This window comes from Cherax quadricarinatus, chromosome 43 (genome assembly GCF_038502225.1).
Source record: "Cherax quadricarinatus isolate ZL_2023a chromosome 43, ASM3850222v1, whole genome shotgun sequence".
Classification (NCBI taxonomy): Eukaryota; Metazoa; Arthropoda; class Malacostraca; order Decapoda; family Parastacidae; genus Cherax; species Cherax quadricarinatus.
In genome coordinates this window covers 3,583,836-3,605,737 of record NC_091334.1, presented here as the reverse complement: position 1 = coordinate 3,605,737, position 21,902 = coordinate 3,583,836, and the positions used below count along the sequence as shown (strand labels likewise).

General features: G+C 43.6%; 1 protein-coding gene across 1 annotated transcript in view; it reads left to right on the top strand.

Moving 5' to 3' along the window:
• LOC128694353 (uncharacterized) overlaps positions 1-21,902 on the top strand; it is a 276,301-nt gene that overhangs the window by 162,454 nt on the left and 91,945 nt on the right. The window contains exon 4 of the mRNA XM_070093513.1: positions 4,363-4,505. Coding sequence (XP_069949614.1) covers positions 4,363-4,505 — 143 coding nt within the window. The remainder of the gene's footprint in view (positions 1-4,362; positions 4,506-21,902) is intronic.

Here is a 21,902-nt window from a genome sequence, read left to right as displayed (position 1 = left end):
AGTGGACCCAACCCCTGAAACCACAATTTGGTGAGTACAGTTAGGTGAGTACACACACAGACATACACCAGAATGAGCTCTTGGTTCAGCCAAAAGTGTAAAGAGGCCAAAACTAAGTGTGCTAGAGAATGGAAAAAGTATAGAAAACAAAGGACCCAGGAAAACGAGGAGATTAGCCGAAGTGCCAGAAACGCATGTGTGTGGATAAGGAGGGAAACTTGGCGGCAATACGAGAAAGACATAGCATCGAAAGCCAAATTTGACCCAAAACTGTTGTACAACCACATCAGGAGGAAAACAACAGTCAAAGACCAGGTAATCAAACTGAGGACGGACCGAGAAATTTGTGAAGAGTTCAACACGAGATTGAAGGAAGTATTTTCAGGGGAAACAGACAGGACCTCAGCAAACTGGGATGGTAGGGTACATAAGCAAATGCTGGACGCACTAAACACAACAGAGGAGGAGGTGAAGAGGCTGCTAAGTGAGCTAGCTACCTCAAAGGAAGCAGAGGCGCCCTGTGTACCAGTAACAACAATGTTCAACATATCTATCGAAACAGGATGGCTGCATGAAGTATGGAAGACAGTAAATGCAGTCCCAGTTGTTAAGAAAGGAGACAGGTACCATTGAACTACAGACCAGTGTCACTGACCTGTATGGCATTCAAAGTCTTAAAGAAGCTTATCAGGAAAAGTGTTGGAGCACCTAGAAATGAATGAGCATATTCACGATAGTCAACTCGGTTTCAGGGAAGGGAAATCCTGCGTCACAAACCTACTGGAGTTTTACGACAAGGCGACAGCAGTAGGGCAGGAGAGAGAGAGGAGTGGGTAGATTGCATTTTTTGGACTGTAAGAAGGTGTCGACACAGTGCCGCACAAGAGATTAGCGTTAAAGCTTGAGGAGCAGGTAGGAATAACAGGAAAGGCACTGCAATGGATCAGAGAATACGTAACTGAAAGGAAGGAAGCAACAAGTGATGGTACGTGACGAGGTGTCAGATTGGGCGCCTGTGACGAGCGGCGTTCCACAAGGGTCAGTCTGTGGTAGTATCGTCTACATTATTATTATTATTATTATAATCAAGGGGGAAGCGCTAAACCCGGAAGATTATACAGCGCCTGGGGGGGGGGATGTGGAAGGCATTCAGGCTTAATTCGGGGAACTGGAGCACAGATCCAATTCCCTAAATCAAGAGCCCCTCACCAACATCAAGGAACCTTCCTTGAGGGGAGTATCGTCTACAAATGTTTCACTTGAACTGTTATAGGGTCACCATGACAACCAGCCGTGCTAGGCCTACATCATACTTTAATATCCTTTTAATTTTTATTTTAAATATTATTTTGTAATGAATTAAACTATATTAATATTCTTATTTTTAAAAACCCCTTCTCATACAGTAGACCCAAAATTATTAAGCAATGGGAATAAAGTGGCTTCTGGGGCCCTTCCGGGGGCCCCCGAAGGTAAGGAACCATTACCTTCATGTCATCATTCGAGTTTGTTGAGACGTTAAAAGTGATTTAATTTGCCGAGGAAGGTCTCGAAATATTATTTATGATTTTGGAGAAACAAGAAAGTCCTCCACTACATTCACTCTACAGATCTCAACCACAACTGATCAGACAGTAATGTCAGGGTTAGTGGTTCACTCTCGAAGTATTCCATAACAAAAAATGAGCCAGAACTGGGCCAGTGGATTATCTACTGCACTACCTTGTGGGTCTCTGTAAAAAGTAACGTTAACATACGACGTTAGACTTGCGACGTTAGACTTGCGACGTTAAACTTGAGACGTTAGACTTAAGAGTTGCAGGGTTTGGAAGAGTTGCTAGGGAAAAGTTTTAAGAAATACGTGAAATTAACAAGATAATGTCTGTAACGTGAAAGATTGAACGTAGATTGGAATGAAGTATGGAGGAGGTGAATATATTTAGAAATTTGGGAGATGTTACGTGAGGGCAGACGGATGATTGAAACATTAGAAGAATTAGCGAACAGATGAGGGGAAGAAGGCATTTGGTGTTTCACTGTCCGTGGGAAGAAGGCATCTGGTGTTTCACTGTCCGTGGGAAGAAGGCAGCTGGTGTTTCAGAGTGTACGTGGGAAGAAGGCAGCTGATGTTTCAGAGTGTCCGTGGAAAGAAGGCAGCTGGTGTTTCAGAGTGTCCGTGGGAAGAAGGCAGCTGATGTTTCAGAGTGTCCGTGGGAAGAAGGCAGCTGGTGTTTCAGAGTGTCCGTGGGAAGAAGGCAGCTGGTGTTTCAGAGTGCCCGTGAGAAGAAGGCAGCTGGTGTTTCAGAGTGTCCGTGGGAAGAAGGCAGCTGGTGTTTCAGAGTGTCCGTGGGAAGAAGGCAGCTGATGTTTCAGAGTGTCCGTGGGAAGAAGGCAGCTGGTGTTTCAGAGTGTCCGTGGGAAGAAGGCAGCTGGTGTTTCAGAGTGCCCGTGAGAAGAAGGCAGCTGGTGTTTCAGAGTGTCCGTGAGAAGAAGGCAGCTGGTGTTTCAGAGTGCCAGTGAGAGGAAGGCAGCTGGTGTTTCAGAGTGTAAGTGGGAAGAAGGCAGCTGGTGTTTCAGAGTGCCCGTGAGAAGAAGGCAGCTGGTGTTTCAGAGTGTCCGTGAGAAGAAGGCAGCTGGTGTTTCAGAGTGCCAGTGAGAGGAAGGCAGCTGGTGTTTCAGAGTGTAAGTGGGAAGAAGGCAGATGATGTTTCAGAGTGCCCGTGAAAAGAAGGCAGCTGGTGTTTCAGAGTGCCCGTGGGAAGAAGGCAGCTGGTGTTTCAGAGTGTCCGTGAGAAGAAGGCAGCTGGTGTTTCAGAGTGTCCGTGAGAAGAAGGCAGCTGGTGTTTCAGAGTGCCCGTGAGAAGAAGGCAGCTGGTGTTTCAGAGTGCCCGTGGGAAGAAGGCAGCTGGTGTTTCAGAGTGTCCGTGAGAAGAAGGCAGCTGGTGTTTCAGAGTGCCAGTGAGAGGAAGGCAGCTGGTGTTTCAGAGTGTCCGTGGGAAGAAGGCAGCTGGTGTTTCAGAGTGCCCGTGAGAAGAAGGCAGCTGGTGTTTCAGAGTGTCCGTGAGAAGAAGGCAGCTGGTGTTTCAGAGTGCCAGTGAGAGGAAGGCAGCTGGTGTTTCAGAGTGTAAGTGGGAAGAAGGCAGCTGGTGTTTCAGAGTGCCCGTGAGAAGAAGGCAGCTGGTGTTTCAGAGTGTCCGTGAGAAGAAGGCAGCTGGTGTTTCAGAGTGCCAGTGAGAGGAAGGCAGTTGGTGTTTCAGAGTGTAAGTGGGAAGAAGGCAGATGATGTTTCAGAGTGCCCGTGAGAAGAAGGCAGCTGGTGTTTCAGAGTGCCCGTGGGAAGAAGGCAGCTGGTGTTTCAGAGTGTCCGTTAGAAGAAGGCAGCTGGTGTTTCAGAGTGCCCGTGGGAAGAAGGCAGCTGGTGTTTCAGAGTGTCCGTGAGAAGAAGGCAGCTGGTGTTTCAGAGTGCCCGTGGGAAGAAGGCAGCTGGTGTTTCAGAGTGTCCGTGAGAAGAAGGCAGCTGGTGTTTCAGAGTGCCCGTGGGAAGAAGGCAGCTGGTGTTTCAGAGTGTCCGTGAGAAGAAGGCAGCTGGTGTGTCAGAGTGTCCGTGGGAAGAAGGCAGCTGGTGTTTCAGAGTGTCCGTGAGAAGAAGGCAGCTGGTGTGTCAGAGTGTCCGTGGGAAGAAGGCAGCTGGTGTGTCAGAGTGCCTTCGGGTCTTAGTTATATAATGACCCACCACTGTAGCTTTCGGTCATCTACCCGAGACCTTCGGCTGGCTTACCCCTGATGTTGCATGCTGGGCGGTATGAATAAATGCTAGTGCCCTGGAGCGCATTCTTCAGGCCAGTGAAGCTCAGAGCTGGAGCATATCTGGGTGGTGAAGCCTTGGTGCATCTAATTCACGAAATCGTAATGACACGATTGCTAAAAAACCATACCACGGGTGGGGTTTGAACCCGCGACGGTCTTGAGTTTTGAGACTCTCTGATCGCGGGTTCAAACCCCACCCGTGGTATGGTTTGGTGCATCTACCGTTAACTTACGGTTATGAGCGCTGTTGTAGTAAGCACATCCAATGAAATTCAAACATCGACTAGAGGTCCCTCACTCAATCAATCCTTAAAACCATTGTATCTTGTTAATTATCCATTTTAACTTATGCTCCTAAGATCATTAAAGTCTGTTCTGAGTCCAAGAAAACACAAGTTTGTGCATATCATTTAGACTCTGTCATGGTATAAACCGTGGTAATAAATACCGACAAGTTGGTTTAGAAAGACACGTCAGAGTGTTTGCTTACGTGTCTTTCTAAACCAGACTCTGTCATATAGTGCCTGGTTCACCTAGTATCTGGTTCGTTCTCAGGAGAACCACTGACGCCGCCGGTGTTGGTGGGTGCCAGAGAGATCTATGAGCCAACAGAACTGGTCAAGATAAGTTGTCAACCTCGTCACTCTCTCTACAGTGGTCACTCTCCCACCTTACAGTGGTTTATTGAAGGTTCCCAGGTACGTTCTAGCATTACTTCTAGTATCACTGAGAGGTTCCCGGGTACGTTCTAACATTACTTCTAGTATCACTGAGAGGTTCTCGGGTACGTTCTAACATTACTTCTAGTATCACTGAGAGGTTCCCGGGTACGTTCTAACATTACTTCTAGTATCACTGAGAGGTTCCCGGGTACGTTCTAACATTACTTCTAGTATCACTGAGAGGTTCCCGGGTACGTTCTAGCATTACTTCTAGTATCACTGAGAGGTTCCCGGGTATGTTCTAACATTACTTCTAGTATCACTGAGAGGTTCCCGGATACATTCTAACATTACTTCTAGTATCACTGAGAGGTTCCCGGGTACGTTCTAACATTACTTCTAGTATCACTGAGAGGCTCCCGGGTATGTTCTAACATTACTTCTAGTATCACTGAGAGGTTCCCGGGTACGTTCTAACATTACTTCTAGTATCACTGAGAGGTTCCCGGGTACGTTCTAATATCGTAAGGGTCCTCAAATGGAGATATCGTAGGTTGAAGGTAGACACACTTGTAGGATGGTAACTATATATTGTCAGTCTGAGATGGTGAGGGATGGAGCCCAGCTGCCTTGCCTGTCTGCTGAATGGTCTGCCGCCGAGTGAGAGCGGGGCAGAGATATGAGCCTACACATGTGCATCCCGTGACGTCACACAAAGCCACAGGCCTACAAGGGATCTCGTATCTAAAGCACATGGATGATACTAATATGCTATGCTATATAATACAGGGAATACAGGGATCAGCAACTATGCTGACAGCTCGGTCATGTTACGTATGTCGTCCCGACATACACTACTATACTATAGGCTGAACAGGCAGGCGGTTCTGGGCTGATTCTATACAATAACAAATTCATATATAACTTAGAACTAATGGATGGTACAACATGATTTTGACGTAATGGGTGTTAACGTAATGAGTTTTAACGTAATGCATTACAAACTATAAGAACAAATCATTGTACAATATGGGTGGAATTGATCGATCGATCTGTATTCATGCACTCTTACGGATTCTGAGGAAGAATAAATATATATATATACAAGGTGAAATTAACAGCAAAAGCATCCGGTGCACTCAGGCTATTACTGTCAAATTCTCAGAATACGGAGGGAACGTGAACACGAAAATTTCTGACAACTGATCAACTAATGACAAAACACACAGTTGATAATTTGATTCATCTCGGACATCTAATTATGCAGGCTGTTTACACTTAAACCCAATTCTGCGAGGGTAAGGTTTACGTATGCAGAATGGTTATCATCTCTGGGAGGATCGAATTCCTCTGCAATGGCTAACACATGCCTTGACTGAGGACAGTCTGAACGAGTATCTACAAAAGATACAGCTACAATCACTAGTGACTGTGGAATTACTAATTCGTCTGCTAGGAGTACTTAACTCAACTATTCGATACAGTAATTCTTGGCTCATTACAAAGTCACTAATGGGTGCCAGTGGCTTCACAGTAAGAATAAGATCTTCCTGGAGCAGGAATCGAATCACACCAGAACACAAGGGATCGGTTCTTTGGGCATTTTTGACATCCTCGACAGTAAATGGAGGATCTGCAGTAACTACACTAACGTGTCGCGATAAAGCATCTGCGACTACATTCGACTTGCCAGGTAAATTTTCAAAAGTGGGATTGAACTCTTGGATAGTCAAGGTCCATCTGGCTAACCTTCCAGTAGGCTGTTTGTTCTGGAATAAAGGTAACAGTTCTTTCTTACTGGAGGAATGAACAAACTCGGTGGAGTGGATGACTCCCCCCGGTTGAAAAAATTAACGCTATAACACGCAATATGAGCAAGGGAGAACGAATCTACTATCTCAAACTGCAAGCACAGGAGAAATTAAATGAACACGGTCAACAATGCTGATATTCTGAGTCGCACACAGTGACACGAGGTATCAACTATAAAGAAACTACACTTACAAACGTTAACATGTGAAAGTTACTCGAGAAATAACTTCTAACAATGCACTGATTACTGTCAACTAGGATGGGATCACAATCTGGAACATTAGGAACAACAACAGACACTCTAGTGAGAACACTAGCAGTAACAGAGACGTCTTTCTGCAGACAGCATGTCACATCAACAAGAGATGGCATTACTAGTTTCAAGTAATCGTTTTCTGACAAGGCATCCCCTGTGGAGAAACTACTACTCGAACTAGCAGTCATTGCAGGGATAGGCTGTGCACTCAAGGCAGTCTGAGTGTCCCCGGACACTTGAGGCAACGGAACACTATCCTGCAAGTCTGAAGATGTAGGTGGAACACAGATGGGAGTGACAGAGTTACTAGTGCCTGACCGCTCGGCTACGTTAATAAGTAATTCACGGATCTATAGGAACTTAATCTGAACTTCACATTTCGCAGCACTTTGACAAATCTCAGATACAAGCTGTGAGAACAAACACATTGCTCAAGGGCTAGGTATTGTCTTTCAGTCAGTAAGGGAATGTTGGTACTGTGGACTGATTCATATTGACTTTGACTGGAATGATACACTAAGTGAACGTTCAAAAGTGACTGGGACATCTTAGTGAACTTACTGAAGGACATAAAGACAAGAAAAATGAAGAGAATGACACAATAAGCTTAAACGGGAAGAAAATGCTTAATGATTCTGCATAAGTAATTAAAAATTGACAGGTTACACAGTAAGCAAAGAACTCACACAAGAAAAATATGCAACTGAATGAACAACACTGAAAATGAAGAGAACTTGTACTTTGCTCAAATCTAATATGCTCAACTTTTACTTTAAATTGAATGAATGGCACAGTGAATTGTCTTTACTTTCAATGCCACAGGGAAATACACAATAAAATGATAAAATAGACTCAATAAACTTGTGCAAAAATTAAAACAGACACACAATTCACTGAAATAAAAATAAAATGACACAGACAGAATAAAATACTATGCACAGAACAGAGCATAAGAAACTGCACTGTAATAAACTGTAGCAATATATCAAATTAACAATTGCTAATCAACAAGTACTTCATAAAATTTTCTGCAAGGAAACTTTAATAGCAACACAATATTTGCACAAGAATTATTGCAAAAATGAGTCAATGTGCAATAATAAAAAAAATTATTACACACTCAAGAAAAGAAATATATCAAGGAATGAACACTTTAACTCTTAACTGCACTTAAACAACACTTAACAAGCAAAAGAACAATTTACTTTAAAAGGAGAACTTAAAAATTGCACTAAGAGTGAATTTGTTCAATAAAACATGAAAATTAATAGGTGCAAAAACACATAACAAAACAAGTTTTAACACTTACAGTGATACAGAACACAACACATCAATATAACACAATACTGGGATTTCTTGCAAAGAAACTTGATGTGTGAAAAATTTTGTAAAAAATTATTTCTTGTTTGAACAAAATAATGGCACTATTGTCTGTGGAAATAAGACAAATTAGACACTGGCTAAATGGAAAGAATATGAACACAAGAATGTTCAACACAGGGAACAAAAATAAAAATACACAAATGCTGGGAAGAAAAAAAAAATAACAGACAACACTGAGTTGTGATGCAGAATATGAGGTGAAAAATTACTGAAATACTTCACTGGAATACTGAGAACACAAGGTGATTCTGAAGTGTAAACACAAATTCTATACTGCTCATATGTTGCACACACAACAAAGGAAAAACACTAAGTACTTACTTCAAGTGTATAAAAAGACACACAACACAACAGACATAAGATAATGCACGAAAATTAACACTGAATGAAGGAGATTAAAAGAAATTAATGCAATCAGTACATGATAAACAATGAGTCTGATCAAGAGTCACTGAATGTCACTAAGAGAAAAATCACTGGGAACATAGAAAAAAAAAATGTCTCAACACTCGCAAATGTCTCTAAAAAAAATATTATCGCTGTAACACTTGAAGAAAAAATTGAGGCTGATGATAGTGGAGAGTAGGGGAATGTTTATATCGTCTTGCTGCTGTCCTCTGCACAGGTGATCGTAGAATTGCGCTTAAATCGACGAAGACAAACACACAGGAGGCTTTATAAAGGTGGCGTGAACACACTCTAGCTCTTGACCCCCTATGTGGTCCTTAAAATATGGTGCTACAACCCTTAGTAGAGCACCAAAACACTGATGAAGTGAGTGGGTAATGGCTGACTGTAGTTGGGTTTGTGGGTTAACAGGGCTGAGACCAGCAATGGTGCGACACACGTGATCATGAGTGGCTGGGCTTATGGGTTGAACGTCGTAAGCCTCACTGAGAACACCCACACTGCCGCGAAGATAATTCTAAGCCGGCTGGCTTAAAATAAACCCACGAAATACTACAACACCACAAGGATGAAAAGGAGCACTCAAAATGCTTGGAGCTTGAATCACAAGCGATGAAGACTACTCACGTGGCTTGCTCGAGTACTGGGGTAAGACACCTGGGTTAGTTACTAGCTGGCTTATCATAACTCTTCACACAGAATAGCTTGATAACTTCACACGATGAGCACAGCAGGGGTGGAAGCTGGCTTGGCAGGCAAAATAATTGGATGGAGTAGACTAGGCTCGACTGGGCTCGGTTGTTCTGACTCCCCCACCACAGACTGGAAGCTGGCTTATTTTGCAAACTCGGGTCAACCCCTCGGGAGTGATGCAAATAAGCAGATACACTAATACAAAGAGACTGACCAGTGAATAATGTAGAAGCTGGTAGGAGCTTGGGCGAGTAGCTGACTTGAGGTAGCTGGCTGGGGTGAACCTCGGTAGGCCTACTGGTGATGTGAAATGGCCGTCTTGCTGGTCGACAATTTTATCTCCAGAAATCGCTGTAATCGTCAGAATTACAGGCCCTCCGATGCCACCATTTATCGTAAGGGTTCTTAAATGGAGATATCGTAGGTTGAAGGTAGACACACTTGTAGGATGGTAACTATATATTGTCAGTCTGAGATGGTGAGGGATGGAGCCCAGCTGCCTTGCCTGTCTGCTGAATGGTCTGCCACCGAGTGAAAGCAGGGCAGAGATATGAGCCTACACATGTGCATCCCGTGACGTCACACAAAGCCACAGGCCTACAAGGGATCTCATATCTAAAGCACATGGATGATACTAATATGCTATGCTATATAATACAGGGAATACAGGGATCAGCAACTATGCTGACACTAACACTACTTCTAGTATCACTGAGAGGTTCCCGGGTACGTTCTAACATTACTTCTAGTATCACTGAGAGGTTCCTGGGTACGTTCTAACATTACTTCTAGTATCACTGAGAGGTTCCCGGGTACGTTCTAACATTACTTCTAGTATCACTGAGAGGTTCCCGGGTACGTTCTAACATTACTTCTAGTATCACTGAGAGGTTCCCGGGTACGTTCTAACGTTACTTCTAGTATCGCTGAGAGGTTCCCGGGTACGTTCTAACATTACTTCTAGTATCACTGAGAGGTTCCCAGGTATGTTCTAACATTACTTCTAGTATCACTGAGAGGTTCCCGGGTACGTTCTAACATTACTTCTAGTATCACTGAGAGGTTCCCGGGTACGTTCTAACATTACTTCTAGTATCACTGAGAGGTTCCCGGGTATGTTCTAACATTACTTCTAGTATCACTGAGAAGTTCCCAGGTACGTTCTAACATTACTTCTAGTATCACTGAGAGGTTCCCGGGTACGTTCTAGCATTACTTCTAGTATCACTGAGAGGTTCCCGGGTACATTCTAGCATTACTTCTAGTATCACTGAGAGGTTCCCGGGTACGTTCTAACATTACTTCTAGTATCAATGAGAGGTTCCCGGGTACGTTCTAACATTACTTCTAGTATCACTGACAGGTTCCCGGGTACGTTCTAACATTACTTCTAGTATCACTGAGAGGTTCCCGGGTACGTTCTAACATTACTTCTAGTTCCAATGAGAGGTTCCCGGGTACGTTCTAACATTACTTCTAGTATCACTGATAGGTTCCCGGGTACGTTCTAACATTACTTCTAGTATCACTGAGAGGTTCCCGGGTACGTTCTAACATTACTTCTAGTATCACTGAGAGGTTCCCGGGTAAGTTCTAACATTGCTTCTAGTATCACTGAGAGGTTCCCGGGTACACTCTAACATTGCTTCAAGTATCACTGAGAGGTTCCCGGGTATGTTCTAACAATACTTCTAGTATCACTGAGAGGTTCCCGGGTACGTTCTAACATTACTTCTAGTATCACTGAGAGGTTCCCGGGTACGTTCTAACATTACTTCTAGTATCACTGAGAGGTTCCCGGGTACGTTCTAGCATTACTTCTAGTATCACTGAGAGGTTCCCGGGTACGTTCTAGCATTACTTCTAGTATCACTGAGAGGATCCCGGGTACGTTCTAGCATTACTTCTAGTATCACTGAGAGGTTCCCGGGTACGTTCTAACATTACTTCTAGTATCACTGAAAGGTTCCCGGGTACGTTCTAACATTACTTCTAGTATCACTGATAGGTTCCCGGGTACGTTCTAACATTACTTCTAGTATCACTGAGAGGTTCCCGGGTACGTTCTAACATTACTTCTAGTATCACTGAGAGGTTCCCGGGTATGTTCTAACATTACTTCTAGTATCACTGAGAAGTTCCCAGGTACGTTCTAACATTACTTCTAGTATCACTGAGAGGTTCCCGGGTACGTTCTAGCATTACTTCTAGTATCACTGAGAGGTTCCCTGGTACATTCTAGCATTACTTCTAGTATCACTGAGAGGTTCCCGGGTACGTTCTAACATTACTTCTAGTATCAATGAGAGGTTCCCGGGTACGTTCTAACATTACTTCTAGTATCACTGACAGGTTCCCGGGTACGTTCTAACATTACTTCTAGTATCACTGAGAGGTTCCCGGGTACGTTCTAACATTACTTCTAGTTCCAATGAGAGGTTCCCGGGTACGTTCTAACATTACTTCTAGTATCACTGATAGGTTCCCGGGTACGTTCTAACATTACTTCTAGTATCACTGACAGGTTCCCGGGTACGTTCTAACATTACTTCTAGTATCACTGAGAGGTTCCCGGGTAAGTTCTAACATTGCTTCTAGTATCACTGAGAGGTTCCCGGGTACACTCTAACATTGCTTCAAGTATCACTGAGAGGTTCCCGGGTATGTTCTAACAATACTTCTAGTATCACTGAGAGGTTCCCGGGTACGTTCTAACATTACTTCTAGTATCACTGAGAGGTTCCCGGGTACGTTCTAACATTACTTCTAGTATCACTGAGAGGTTCCCGGGTACGTTCTAGCATTACTTCTAGTATCACTGAGAGGTTCCCGGGTACGTTCTAGCATTACTTCTAGTATCACTGAGAGGATCCCGGGTACGTTCTAGCATTACTTCTAGTATCACTGAGAGGTTCCCGGGTACGTTCTAACATTACTTCTAGTATCACTGAAAGGTTCCCGGGTACGTTCTAACATTACTTCTAGTATCACTGAGAGGTTCCCGGGTACGTTCTAACATTACTTCTAGTATCACTGAGAGGTTCCCGGGTACGTTCTAACATTACTTCTAGTATCACTGAGAGGTTCCCGGGTACGTTCTAACATAACTTCTAGTATCACTGAGAGGTTCCCGGGTACGTTCTAACATTATTTCTAGTATCACTGAGAGGTTCCCAGGTACGTTCTAACATTACTTCTAGTATCACTGAGAGGTTCCCGGGTACGTTATAACATTACTTCTAGTATCACTGAGAGGTTCCCGGGTACCTTCTAACATTACTTCTAGTATCACTGAGAGGTTCCCGGGTACGTTCTAACATTACTTCTAGTATCACTGAGAGGTTCCCGGGTACGTTCTAACATTACTTCTAGTATCACTGAGAGGTTCCCGGGTACGTTCTAGCATTACTTCTAGTATCACTGAGAGGTTCCCGGGTACGTTCTAGCATTACTTCTAGTATCACTGAGAGGTTCCCGGGTACGTTCTAACATTACTTCTAGTATCAATGAGAGGTTCCCGGGTACGTTCTAACATTACTTCTAGTATCACTGAGAGGTTCCCGGGAACGTTCTAACATTACTTCTAGTATCACTGAGAGGTTCCCTGGTACGTTCTAACATTACTTCTAGTATCACTGAGAGGTTCCCGGGTACGTTCTAGCATTACTTCTAGTATCACTGAGAGGTTCCCGGGTACGTTCTAGCATTACTTCTAGTATCACTGAGAGGATCCCGGGTACGTTCTAGCATTACTTCTAGTATCACTGAGAGGTTCCCGGGTACGTTCTAACATTACTTCTAGTATCACTGAGAGGTTCCCGGGTACGTTCTAACATTACTTCTAGTATCACTGAGAGGTTCCCGGGTACGTTCTAACATTACTTCTAGTATCACTGAGAGGTTCCCGGGTACGTTCTAACATTACTTCTAGTATCACTGAGAGGTTCCCGGGTACGTTCTAACATTACTTCTAGTATCACTGAGAGGTTCCCGGGTACGTTCTAACATTACTTCTAGTATCACTGAGAGGTTCCCGGGTACGTTCTAACATTACTTCTAGTATCACTGAGAGGTTCCCGGGTACGTTCTAACATTACTTCTAGTATCACTGAGAGGTTCCCGGGTACGTTCTAACATTACTTCTAGTATCACTGAGAGGTTCCCGGGTACGTTCTAACATTACTTCTAGTATCACTGAGAGGTTCCCGGGTACGTTCTAACATTACTTCTAGTATCACTGAGAGGTTCCCGGGTACGTTCTAACATTACTTCTAGTATCACTGAGAGGTTCCCGGGTACGTTCTAACATTACTTCTAGTATCACTGATAGGTTCCCGGGTACGTTCAAACATTACTTCTAGTATCACTGAGAGGTTCCCGGGTACGTTCTAACATTACTTCTAGTATCACTGAGAGGTTCCCTGGTACGTTCTAACATTACTTCTAGTATCACTGAGAGGTTCCCGGGTACGTTCTAACATTACTTCTAGTATCACTGAGAGGTTCCCGGGAACGTTCTAACATTACTTCTAGTATCACTGAGAGGTTCCCGGGTACGTTCTAACATTACTTCTAGTTTCACTGAGAGGTTCCCGGGTACGTTCTAACATTACTTCTAGTATCACTGAGAGGTTCCCGGGTACGTTCTAACATTACTTCTAGTATCACTGAGAGGTTCCCGGGTACGTTCTAACATTACTTCTAGTATCACTGAGAGGTTCCCGGGTACGTTCTAACATTACTTCTAGTATCACTGGGAGGTTCCCGGGAACGTTCTAACATTACTTCTAGTATCACTGAGAGGTTCATGGGTACGTTCTAACATTACTTCTAGTATCACTGAGGGGTTCCCGGGTACGTTCTAACATTACTTCTAGTATCACTGAGGGGTTCCCGGGTACGTTCTAACATTACTTCTAGTATCACTGAGGGGTTCCCGGGTACGTTCTAACATTACTTCTAGTATCACTGAGAGGTTCCCGGGTACGTTCTAACATTACTTCTAGTATCACTGAGAGGTTCCCGGGTACGTTCTAACATTACTTCTAGTATAACTGAGAGGTTCCCGGGTACGTTCTAACATTACTTCTACTATCACTGAGAGGTTCCCGGGTACGTTCTAACATTACTTCTAGTATCACTGAGAGGTTCCCGGGTACGTTCTAGCATTACTTCTAGTATCACTGAGAGGTTCCCGGGTACGTTCTAGCATTACTTCTAGTATCACTGAGAGGTTCCCGGGTACGTTCTAGCATTACTTCTAGTATCACTGATAGGTTCCCGGGTACGTTCTAACATTACTTCTAGTATCACTGAGAGGTTCCCGGGTACGTTCTAACATTACTTCTAGTATCACTGAGAGGTTCCCGGGTACGTTCTAACATTACTTCTAGTATCACTGAGAGGTTCCCGGGTAAGTTCTAACATTACTTCTAGTATCACTGAGAGGTTCCCGGGTACGTTCTAACATTGCTTCAAGTATCACTGAGAGGTTCCCGGGTACGTTCTAACAATACTTCTAGTATCACTGAGAGGTTCCCGGGTACGTTCTAACATTACTTCTAGTATCACTGAGAGGTTCCCGGGTACGTTCTAACATTACTTCTAGTATCACTGAGAGGTTCCCGGGTACGTTCTAACATTACTTCTAGTATCACTGAGAGGTTCCCGGGTACGTTCTAACATTACTTCTAGTATCACTGAGAGGTTCCCGGGTACGTTCTAACATTACTTCTAGTATCACTGAGGGGTTCCCCGGTACGTTCTAACATTACTTCTATTATCACTGGGAGGTTCCCGGGAACGTTCTAACATTACTTCTAGTATCACTGAGAGGTTCCCGGGTACGTTCTAACATTACTTCTAGTATCACTGAGGGGTTCCCGGGTACGTTCTATCATTACTTCTAGTATCACTGAGGGGTTCAAGGGGACGTTCTAACATTACTTCTAGTATCACTGAGAGGTTCCCGGGTACGTTCTAACATTACTTCTAGTATCACTGAGAGGTTCCCGGGTACGTTCTAACATTACTTCTAGTATCACTGAGAGGTTCCCGGGTACGTTCTAACATTACTTCTAGTATCACTGAGAGGTTCCCGGGTACGTTCTAACATTACTTCTAGTATCACTGAGAGGTTCCCGGGTACGTTCTAACATTACTTCTAGTATCACTGAGAGGTTCCCGGGTAAGTTCTAGCATTACTTCTAGTATCACTGAGAGGTTCCCGGGTACGTTCTAGCATTACTTCTAGTATCACTGAGAGGTTCCCGGGTACGTTCTAACATTACTTCTAGTATCACTGAGAGGTTCCTGGGTACGTTCTAACATTACTTCTAGTATCACTGAGAGGTTCCCGGGTACGTTCTAACATTACTTCTAGTATCACTGAGAGGTTCCCGGGTACGTTCTAACATTACTTCTAGTATCACTGAGACGTTACCGGGTACGTTCTAACATTACTTCTAGTATCACTGAGAGGTTCCCAGGTACTTTCTAACATTACTTCTAGTATCACTGAGAGGTTCCCGGGTACGTTCTAACATTACTTCTAGTATCACTGAGAGGTTCCCGGGTACGTTCTAACATTACTTCTAGTATCACTGAGAGGTTCCCGGGTACGTTCTAACATTACTTCTAGTATCACTGATAGGTTCCCGGGTCCGTTCTAACATTACTTCTAGTATCACTGAGAGGTTCCCGGGTACCTTCTAACATTACTTCTAGTATCACTGATAGGTTCCCGGGTACGTTCTAACATTACTTATAGTATCACTGAGAGGTTCCCGGGTACGTTCTAACATTACTTCTAGTATCACTGAGAGGTTCCCGGGTACGTTCTAACATTACTTCTAGTATCACTGAGAGGTTACCGGGTACGTTCTAACATTACTTCTAGTATCACTGAGAGGTTCCCGGGTACGTTCTAACATTACTTCTAGTATCACTGAGAGGTTCCCGGGTACGTTCTAATATTACTTCTAGTATCACTGAGAGGTTCCCGGGTACGTTCTAACATTGCTTCAAGTATCACTGAGAGGTTCCCGGGTACGTTCTAACAATACTTCTAGTATCACTGAGAGATTCCCGGGTACGTTCTAACATTACTTCTAGTATCACTGAGAGGTTCCCGGGTACGTTCTAACATTACTTCTAGTATCAATGAGAGGTTCCCGGGTACATTCTAGCATTACTTCTAGTATCACTGAGAGGTTCCCGGGTACGTTCTAGCATTACTTCTAGTATCACTGAGAGGTTCCCGTGTACGTTCTCGCATTACTTCTAGTATCACTGAGAGGTTCCCGGGTACGTTCTAACATTACTTCTAGTATCACTGAGAGGTTCCCGGGTACGTTCTAACATTACTTCTAGTATCACTGAAAGGGTCCCGGATGCGTTCTAACATTACTTCTAGTATCACTGAGAGGTTACCGGGTACGTTCTAACATTACTTCTAGTATCACTGAGAGGTTCCCGGGTACGTTCTAACATTACTTCTAGTATCACTGAGAGGTTCCCGGGTACGTTCTATCATTACTTCTAGTATCACTGAGAGGTTCCCGGGTACGTTCTAACATTACTTCTAGTATCACTGAGAGGTTCCCGGGTACGTTCTAACATTACTTCTAGTATCACTGAGAGGTTCCCGGGTACGTTCTAACATTACTTCTAGTATCACTGAGAGGTTCCCGGGTACGTTCTAACATTACTTCTAGTATCACTGAGAGGTTCCCGGGTACGTTCTAACATTACTTCTAGTATCACTGAGAGGTCCCGGGTACGTTCTAACATTACTTCTAGTATCACTGAGAGGTTCCCGGGTACGTTCTAACATTACTTCTAGTATCACTGAGAGGTTCCCGGGTACGTTCTAACATTACTTCTAGTATCACTGAGAGGTTCCCGGGTACGTTCTAACATTACTTCTAGTATCACTGAGAGGTTCCCGGGTAAGTTCTAACATTACTTCTAGTATCACTGAAAGGTTCCCGGGTACGTTCTAACATTGCTTCAAGTATCACTGAGAGGTTCCCGGGTACGTTCTAACAATACTTCTAGTATCACTGAGAGGTTCCCGGGTACGTTCTAACATTACTTCTAGTATCACTGAGAGGTTCCCGGGTACGTTCTAACATTACTTCTAGTATCACTGAGAGGTTCCCGGGTACGTTCTAACATTACTTCTAGTATCACTGAGAGGTTCCCAGGTACGTTCTAACATTACTTCTAGTATCACTGAGAGGTTCCCGGGTACGTTCTAACATTACTTCTAGTATCACTGAGAGGTTCCCGGGTACGTTCTAACATTACTTCTAGTATCACTGAGAGGTTCCCGGGTACGTTCTATCATTACTTCTAGTATCACTGAGAGGTTCCCGGGTACGTTCTAACATTACTTCTAGTATCACTGAGAGGTTACCGGGTACGTTCTAACATTACTTCTAGTATCACTGAGAGGTTCCCGGGTACGTTCTAACATTACTTCTAGTATCACTGAGAGGTTCCCGGGTACGTTCTAATATTACTTCTAGTATCACTGAGAGGTTCCCGGGTACGTTCTAACATTGCTTCAAGTATCACTGAGAGGTTCCCGGGTACGTTCTAACAATACTTCTAGTATCACTGAGAGATTCCCGGGTACGTTCTAACATTACTTCTAGTATCACTGAGAGGTTCCCGGGTACGTTCTAACATTACTTCTAGTATCAATGAGAGGTTCTCGGGTACATTCTAGCATTACTTCTAGTGTCACTGAGAGGTTCCCGGGTACGTTCTAGCATTACTTCTAGTATCACTGAGAGGTTCCCGTGTACGTTCTCGCATTACTTCTAGTATCACTGAGAGGTTCCCGGGTACGTTCTAACATTACTTCTAGTATCACTGAGAGGTTCCCGGGTACGTTCTAACATTACTTCTAGTATCACTGAAAGGGTCCCGGATGCGTTCTAACATTACTTCTAGTATCACTGAGAGGTTACCGGGTACGTTCTAACATTACTTCTAGTATCACTGAGAGGTTCCCGGGTACGTTCTAACATTACTTCTAGTATCACTGAGAGGTTCCCGGGTACGTTCTATCATTACTTCTAGTATCACTGAGAGGTTCCCGGGTACGTTCTAACATTACTTCTAGTATCACTGAGAGGTTCCCGGGTACGTTCTAACATTACTTCTAGTATCACTGAGAGGTTCCCGGGTACGTTCTAACATTACTTCTAGTATCACTGAGAGGTTCCCGGGTACGTTCTAACATTACTTCTAGTATCACTGAGAGGTTCCCGGGTACGTTCTAACATTACTTCTAGTATCACTGAGAGGTCCCGGGTACGTTCTAACATTACTTCTAGTATCACTGAGAGGTTCCCGGGTACGTTCTAACATTACTTCTAGTATCACTGAGAGGTTCCCGGGTACGTTCTAACATTACTTCTAGTATCACTGAGAGGTTCCCGGGTACGTTCTAACATTACTTCTAGTATCACTGAGAGGTTCCCGGGTAAGTTCTAACATTACTTCTAGTATCACTGAAAGGTTCCCGGGTACGTTCTAACATTGCTTCAAGTATCACTGAGAGGTTCCCGGGTACGTTCTAACAATACTTCTAGTATCACTGAGAGGTTCCCGGGTACGTTCTAACATTAGTTCTAGTATCACTGAGAGGTTCCCGGGTACGTTCTAACATTACTTCTAGTATCACTGAGAGGTTCCCGGGTACGTTCTAACATTACTTCTAGTATCACTGAGAGTTTCCCGGGTACGTTCTAACATTACTTCTAGTATCACTGAGAGGTTCCCGGGTACGTTCTAACATTACTTCTTGTATCACTGAGAGGTTCCCGGGTAAGTTCTAACATTACTTCTAGTATCACTGAGAGGTTCCCGGGTACGTTCTAACATTGCTTCAAGTATCACTGAGAGGTTCCCGGGTACGTTCTGACAATACTTCTAGTATCACTGAGAGGTTCCCGGGTACGTTCTAACATTACTTCTAGTATCTCTGAGAGGTTCCCGGGTACGTTCTAACATTACTTCTAGTATCACTGAGAGGTTCCCGGGTACGTTCTAGCATTACTTCTAGTATCACTTAGAGGTTCCCGGGTACGTTCTAGCATTACTTCTAGTATTACTGAGAGGTTCCCGGGTACGTTCTAGCATTACTTCTAGTATCACTGAGAGGTTCCCGGGTACGTTCTAACATTACTTCTAGTATCACTGAGAGGTTCCCGGGTACGTTCTAACAATACTTCTAGTATCACTGAGAGGTTCCCGGGTACGTTCTAACATTACTTCTAGTATCACTGAGAGGTTCCCGGGTACGTTCTAACATTATTTCTAGTATCACTGAGAGGTTCCCGGGTACGTTCTAACATTACTTCTAGTATCACTGAGAGGTTCCCGGGTACGTTCTAACATTATTTCTAGTATCACTGAGAGGTTCCCGGGTACGTTCAAACATTACTTCTAGTATCACTGAGAGGTTCCCGGGTACGTTCTAACATTACTTCTAGTATCTAGAAAAGTAAAAAGAGATTATGAGGTTAAAGTTGCAAGAGAATCGAAGACTAACCCAAAAGGATTCTTTCAGGTATACAGAAGTAAGATCAGGGACTAGATAGGCCCACTCAAAAGTTCCTCGGGTCAGCTCACTGACAGTGATAAGGAAATGTGTAGAATTTTTAACACATACTTCCTCTCAGTTTTTACACAGGAGGATACCAGCTATATTCCAGTAATGATAAATTATGTAGAACAGGACGATAATAAACTGTGCACGATTAGGGTCACAAGTGACATGGTCCTTAGGCAAATAGATAAATTAAAACCTAACAAATTCCCAGGCCCTGATGAACTGTATGCAAGGGTTCTAAAGGAATGTAAAGAGGAGCTTAGCACACCTTTGGCTAATCTTTTCAACATATCACTACAAACTGGCATAGTGCCAGATAAGTGGAAAATGGAAAATGTGATACCTATTTTCAAAACAGGTGACAGGTCCTTAGCTTCGAACTATAGACCAATAAGCCTAACCTCCATAGTGGGAAAATTTATGGAATCAATAATTGCCGAGGCAGTTCGTAGCCACCTTGAAAAGCATAAATTAATCAACGAATCTCAGCATGGTTTTACAAAGGGGCGTTCCTGCCTTACGAATTTATTAACTTTTTTCACTAAGGTATTTGAGGAGGTAGATCATGGTAATGAATATGATATTGTGTATATGGACTTCAGTAAGGCTTTTGACAGGGTCCCACATCAGAGACTATTGAGGAAAATTAAAGCACATTGAATAGGAGGAGAAATTTTTTCCTGGATTGAGGCATGGTTGACAAATAGGCAGCAGAGAGTTTGCATAAATGGGGAGAAATCAGAGTGGGGAATCGTCACGAGCGGTGTTCCACAGGGGTCAGTGTTGGGCCCCCTGCTGTTCACAATCTACATAAACGACATAGATGAGGGCATAAAGAGCGACATCGGCAAGTTTGCCGATGACACCAAAATAGGCCGTCGAATTCATTCTGACGAGGACATTCGAGCACTCCAGGAAGATTTGAATAGACTGATGCAGTGGTCGGAGAAGTGGCAGATGCAGTTTAATATAGACAAATGCAAAGTTCTAAATGTTGGACAGGACAATAATCATGCCACATATAAACTAAATAAAGTAGATCTTAATATTACGGATTGCGAAAAAGATTTAGGAGTTCTGGTTAGCAGTAATCTGAAACCAAGACAACAGTGCATAAGTGTTCGCAATAAAGCTAATACAATCCTTGGCTTCATATCAAGAAGCATAAATAATAGGAGTCCTCAGGTTGTTCTTCAACTCTATACATCCTTGGTTAGGCCTCATTTAGATTATGCTGCACAGTTTTGGTCACCGTATTACAGAATGGATATAAATTCTCTGGAAAATGTACAAAGGAGGATGACAAAGTTGATCCCATGTATCAGAAACCTTCCCTATGAGGATAGACTAAGGGCCCTGAATCTGCACTCTCTGGAAAGACGTAGAATTAGGGGGGATATGATCGAGGTGTATAAATGGAAGACAGGAATAAATAAAGGGGATGTAAATAGTGTGCTGAAAATATCTAGCCTAGACAGGACTCGCAGCAATGGTTTTAAGTTGGAAAAATTCAGATTCAGGAAGGATATAGGAAAGTACTGGTTTGGTAATAGAGTTGTGGATGAGTGGAACAAACTCGCGAGTACAGTTATAGAGGCCAGAACGTTGTGTAGCTTTAAAAATAGGTTGGATAAATACATGAGTGGATGTGGGTGGGTGTGAGTTGGACCTGATAGCTTGTGCTACCAGGTCGGTTGCCGTGTTCCTCCCTTAAGTCAATGTGACCTGACCTGACTAGGTTGGGTGCATTGGCTTAAGCCGGTAGGAGACTTGGACCTGCCTCGCATGGGCCAGTAGGCCTTCTGCAGTGTTCCTTCGTTCTTATGTTCTTATGTTCTTATCACTGAGAGGTTCCCGGGTACGTTCTAACATTACTTCTAGTATCACTGAGAGGTTCCCGGGTACGTTCTAACATTACTTCTAGTATCACTGAGAGGTTCCCGGGTACGTTCTAACATTACTTCTAGTATCACTGAGAGGTTCCCGGGTACGTTCTAACATTACTTCTAGTATCACTGAGAGGTTCCCGGGTACGTTCTAACATTACTTCTAGTATCACTGAGAGGTTCCCGGGTACGTTCTAACATTACTTCTAGTATCACTGAGAGGTTCCCGGGTACGTTCTAACATTACTTCTAGTATCACTGAGAGGTTCCCGGGTACGTTCTAACATTACTTCTAGTATCACTGAGAGGTTCCCGGGTAGGTTCTAACATTACTTCTAGTATCACTGAGAGGTTCCCGGGTACGTTCT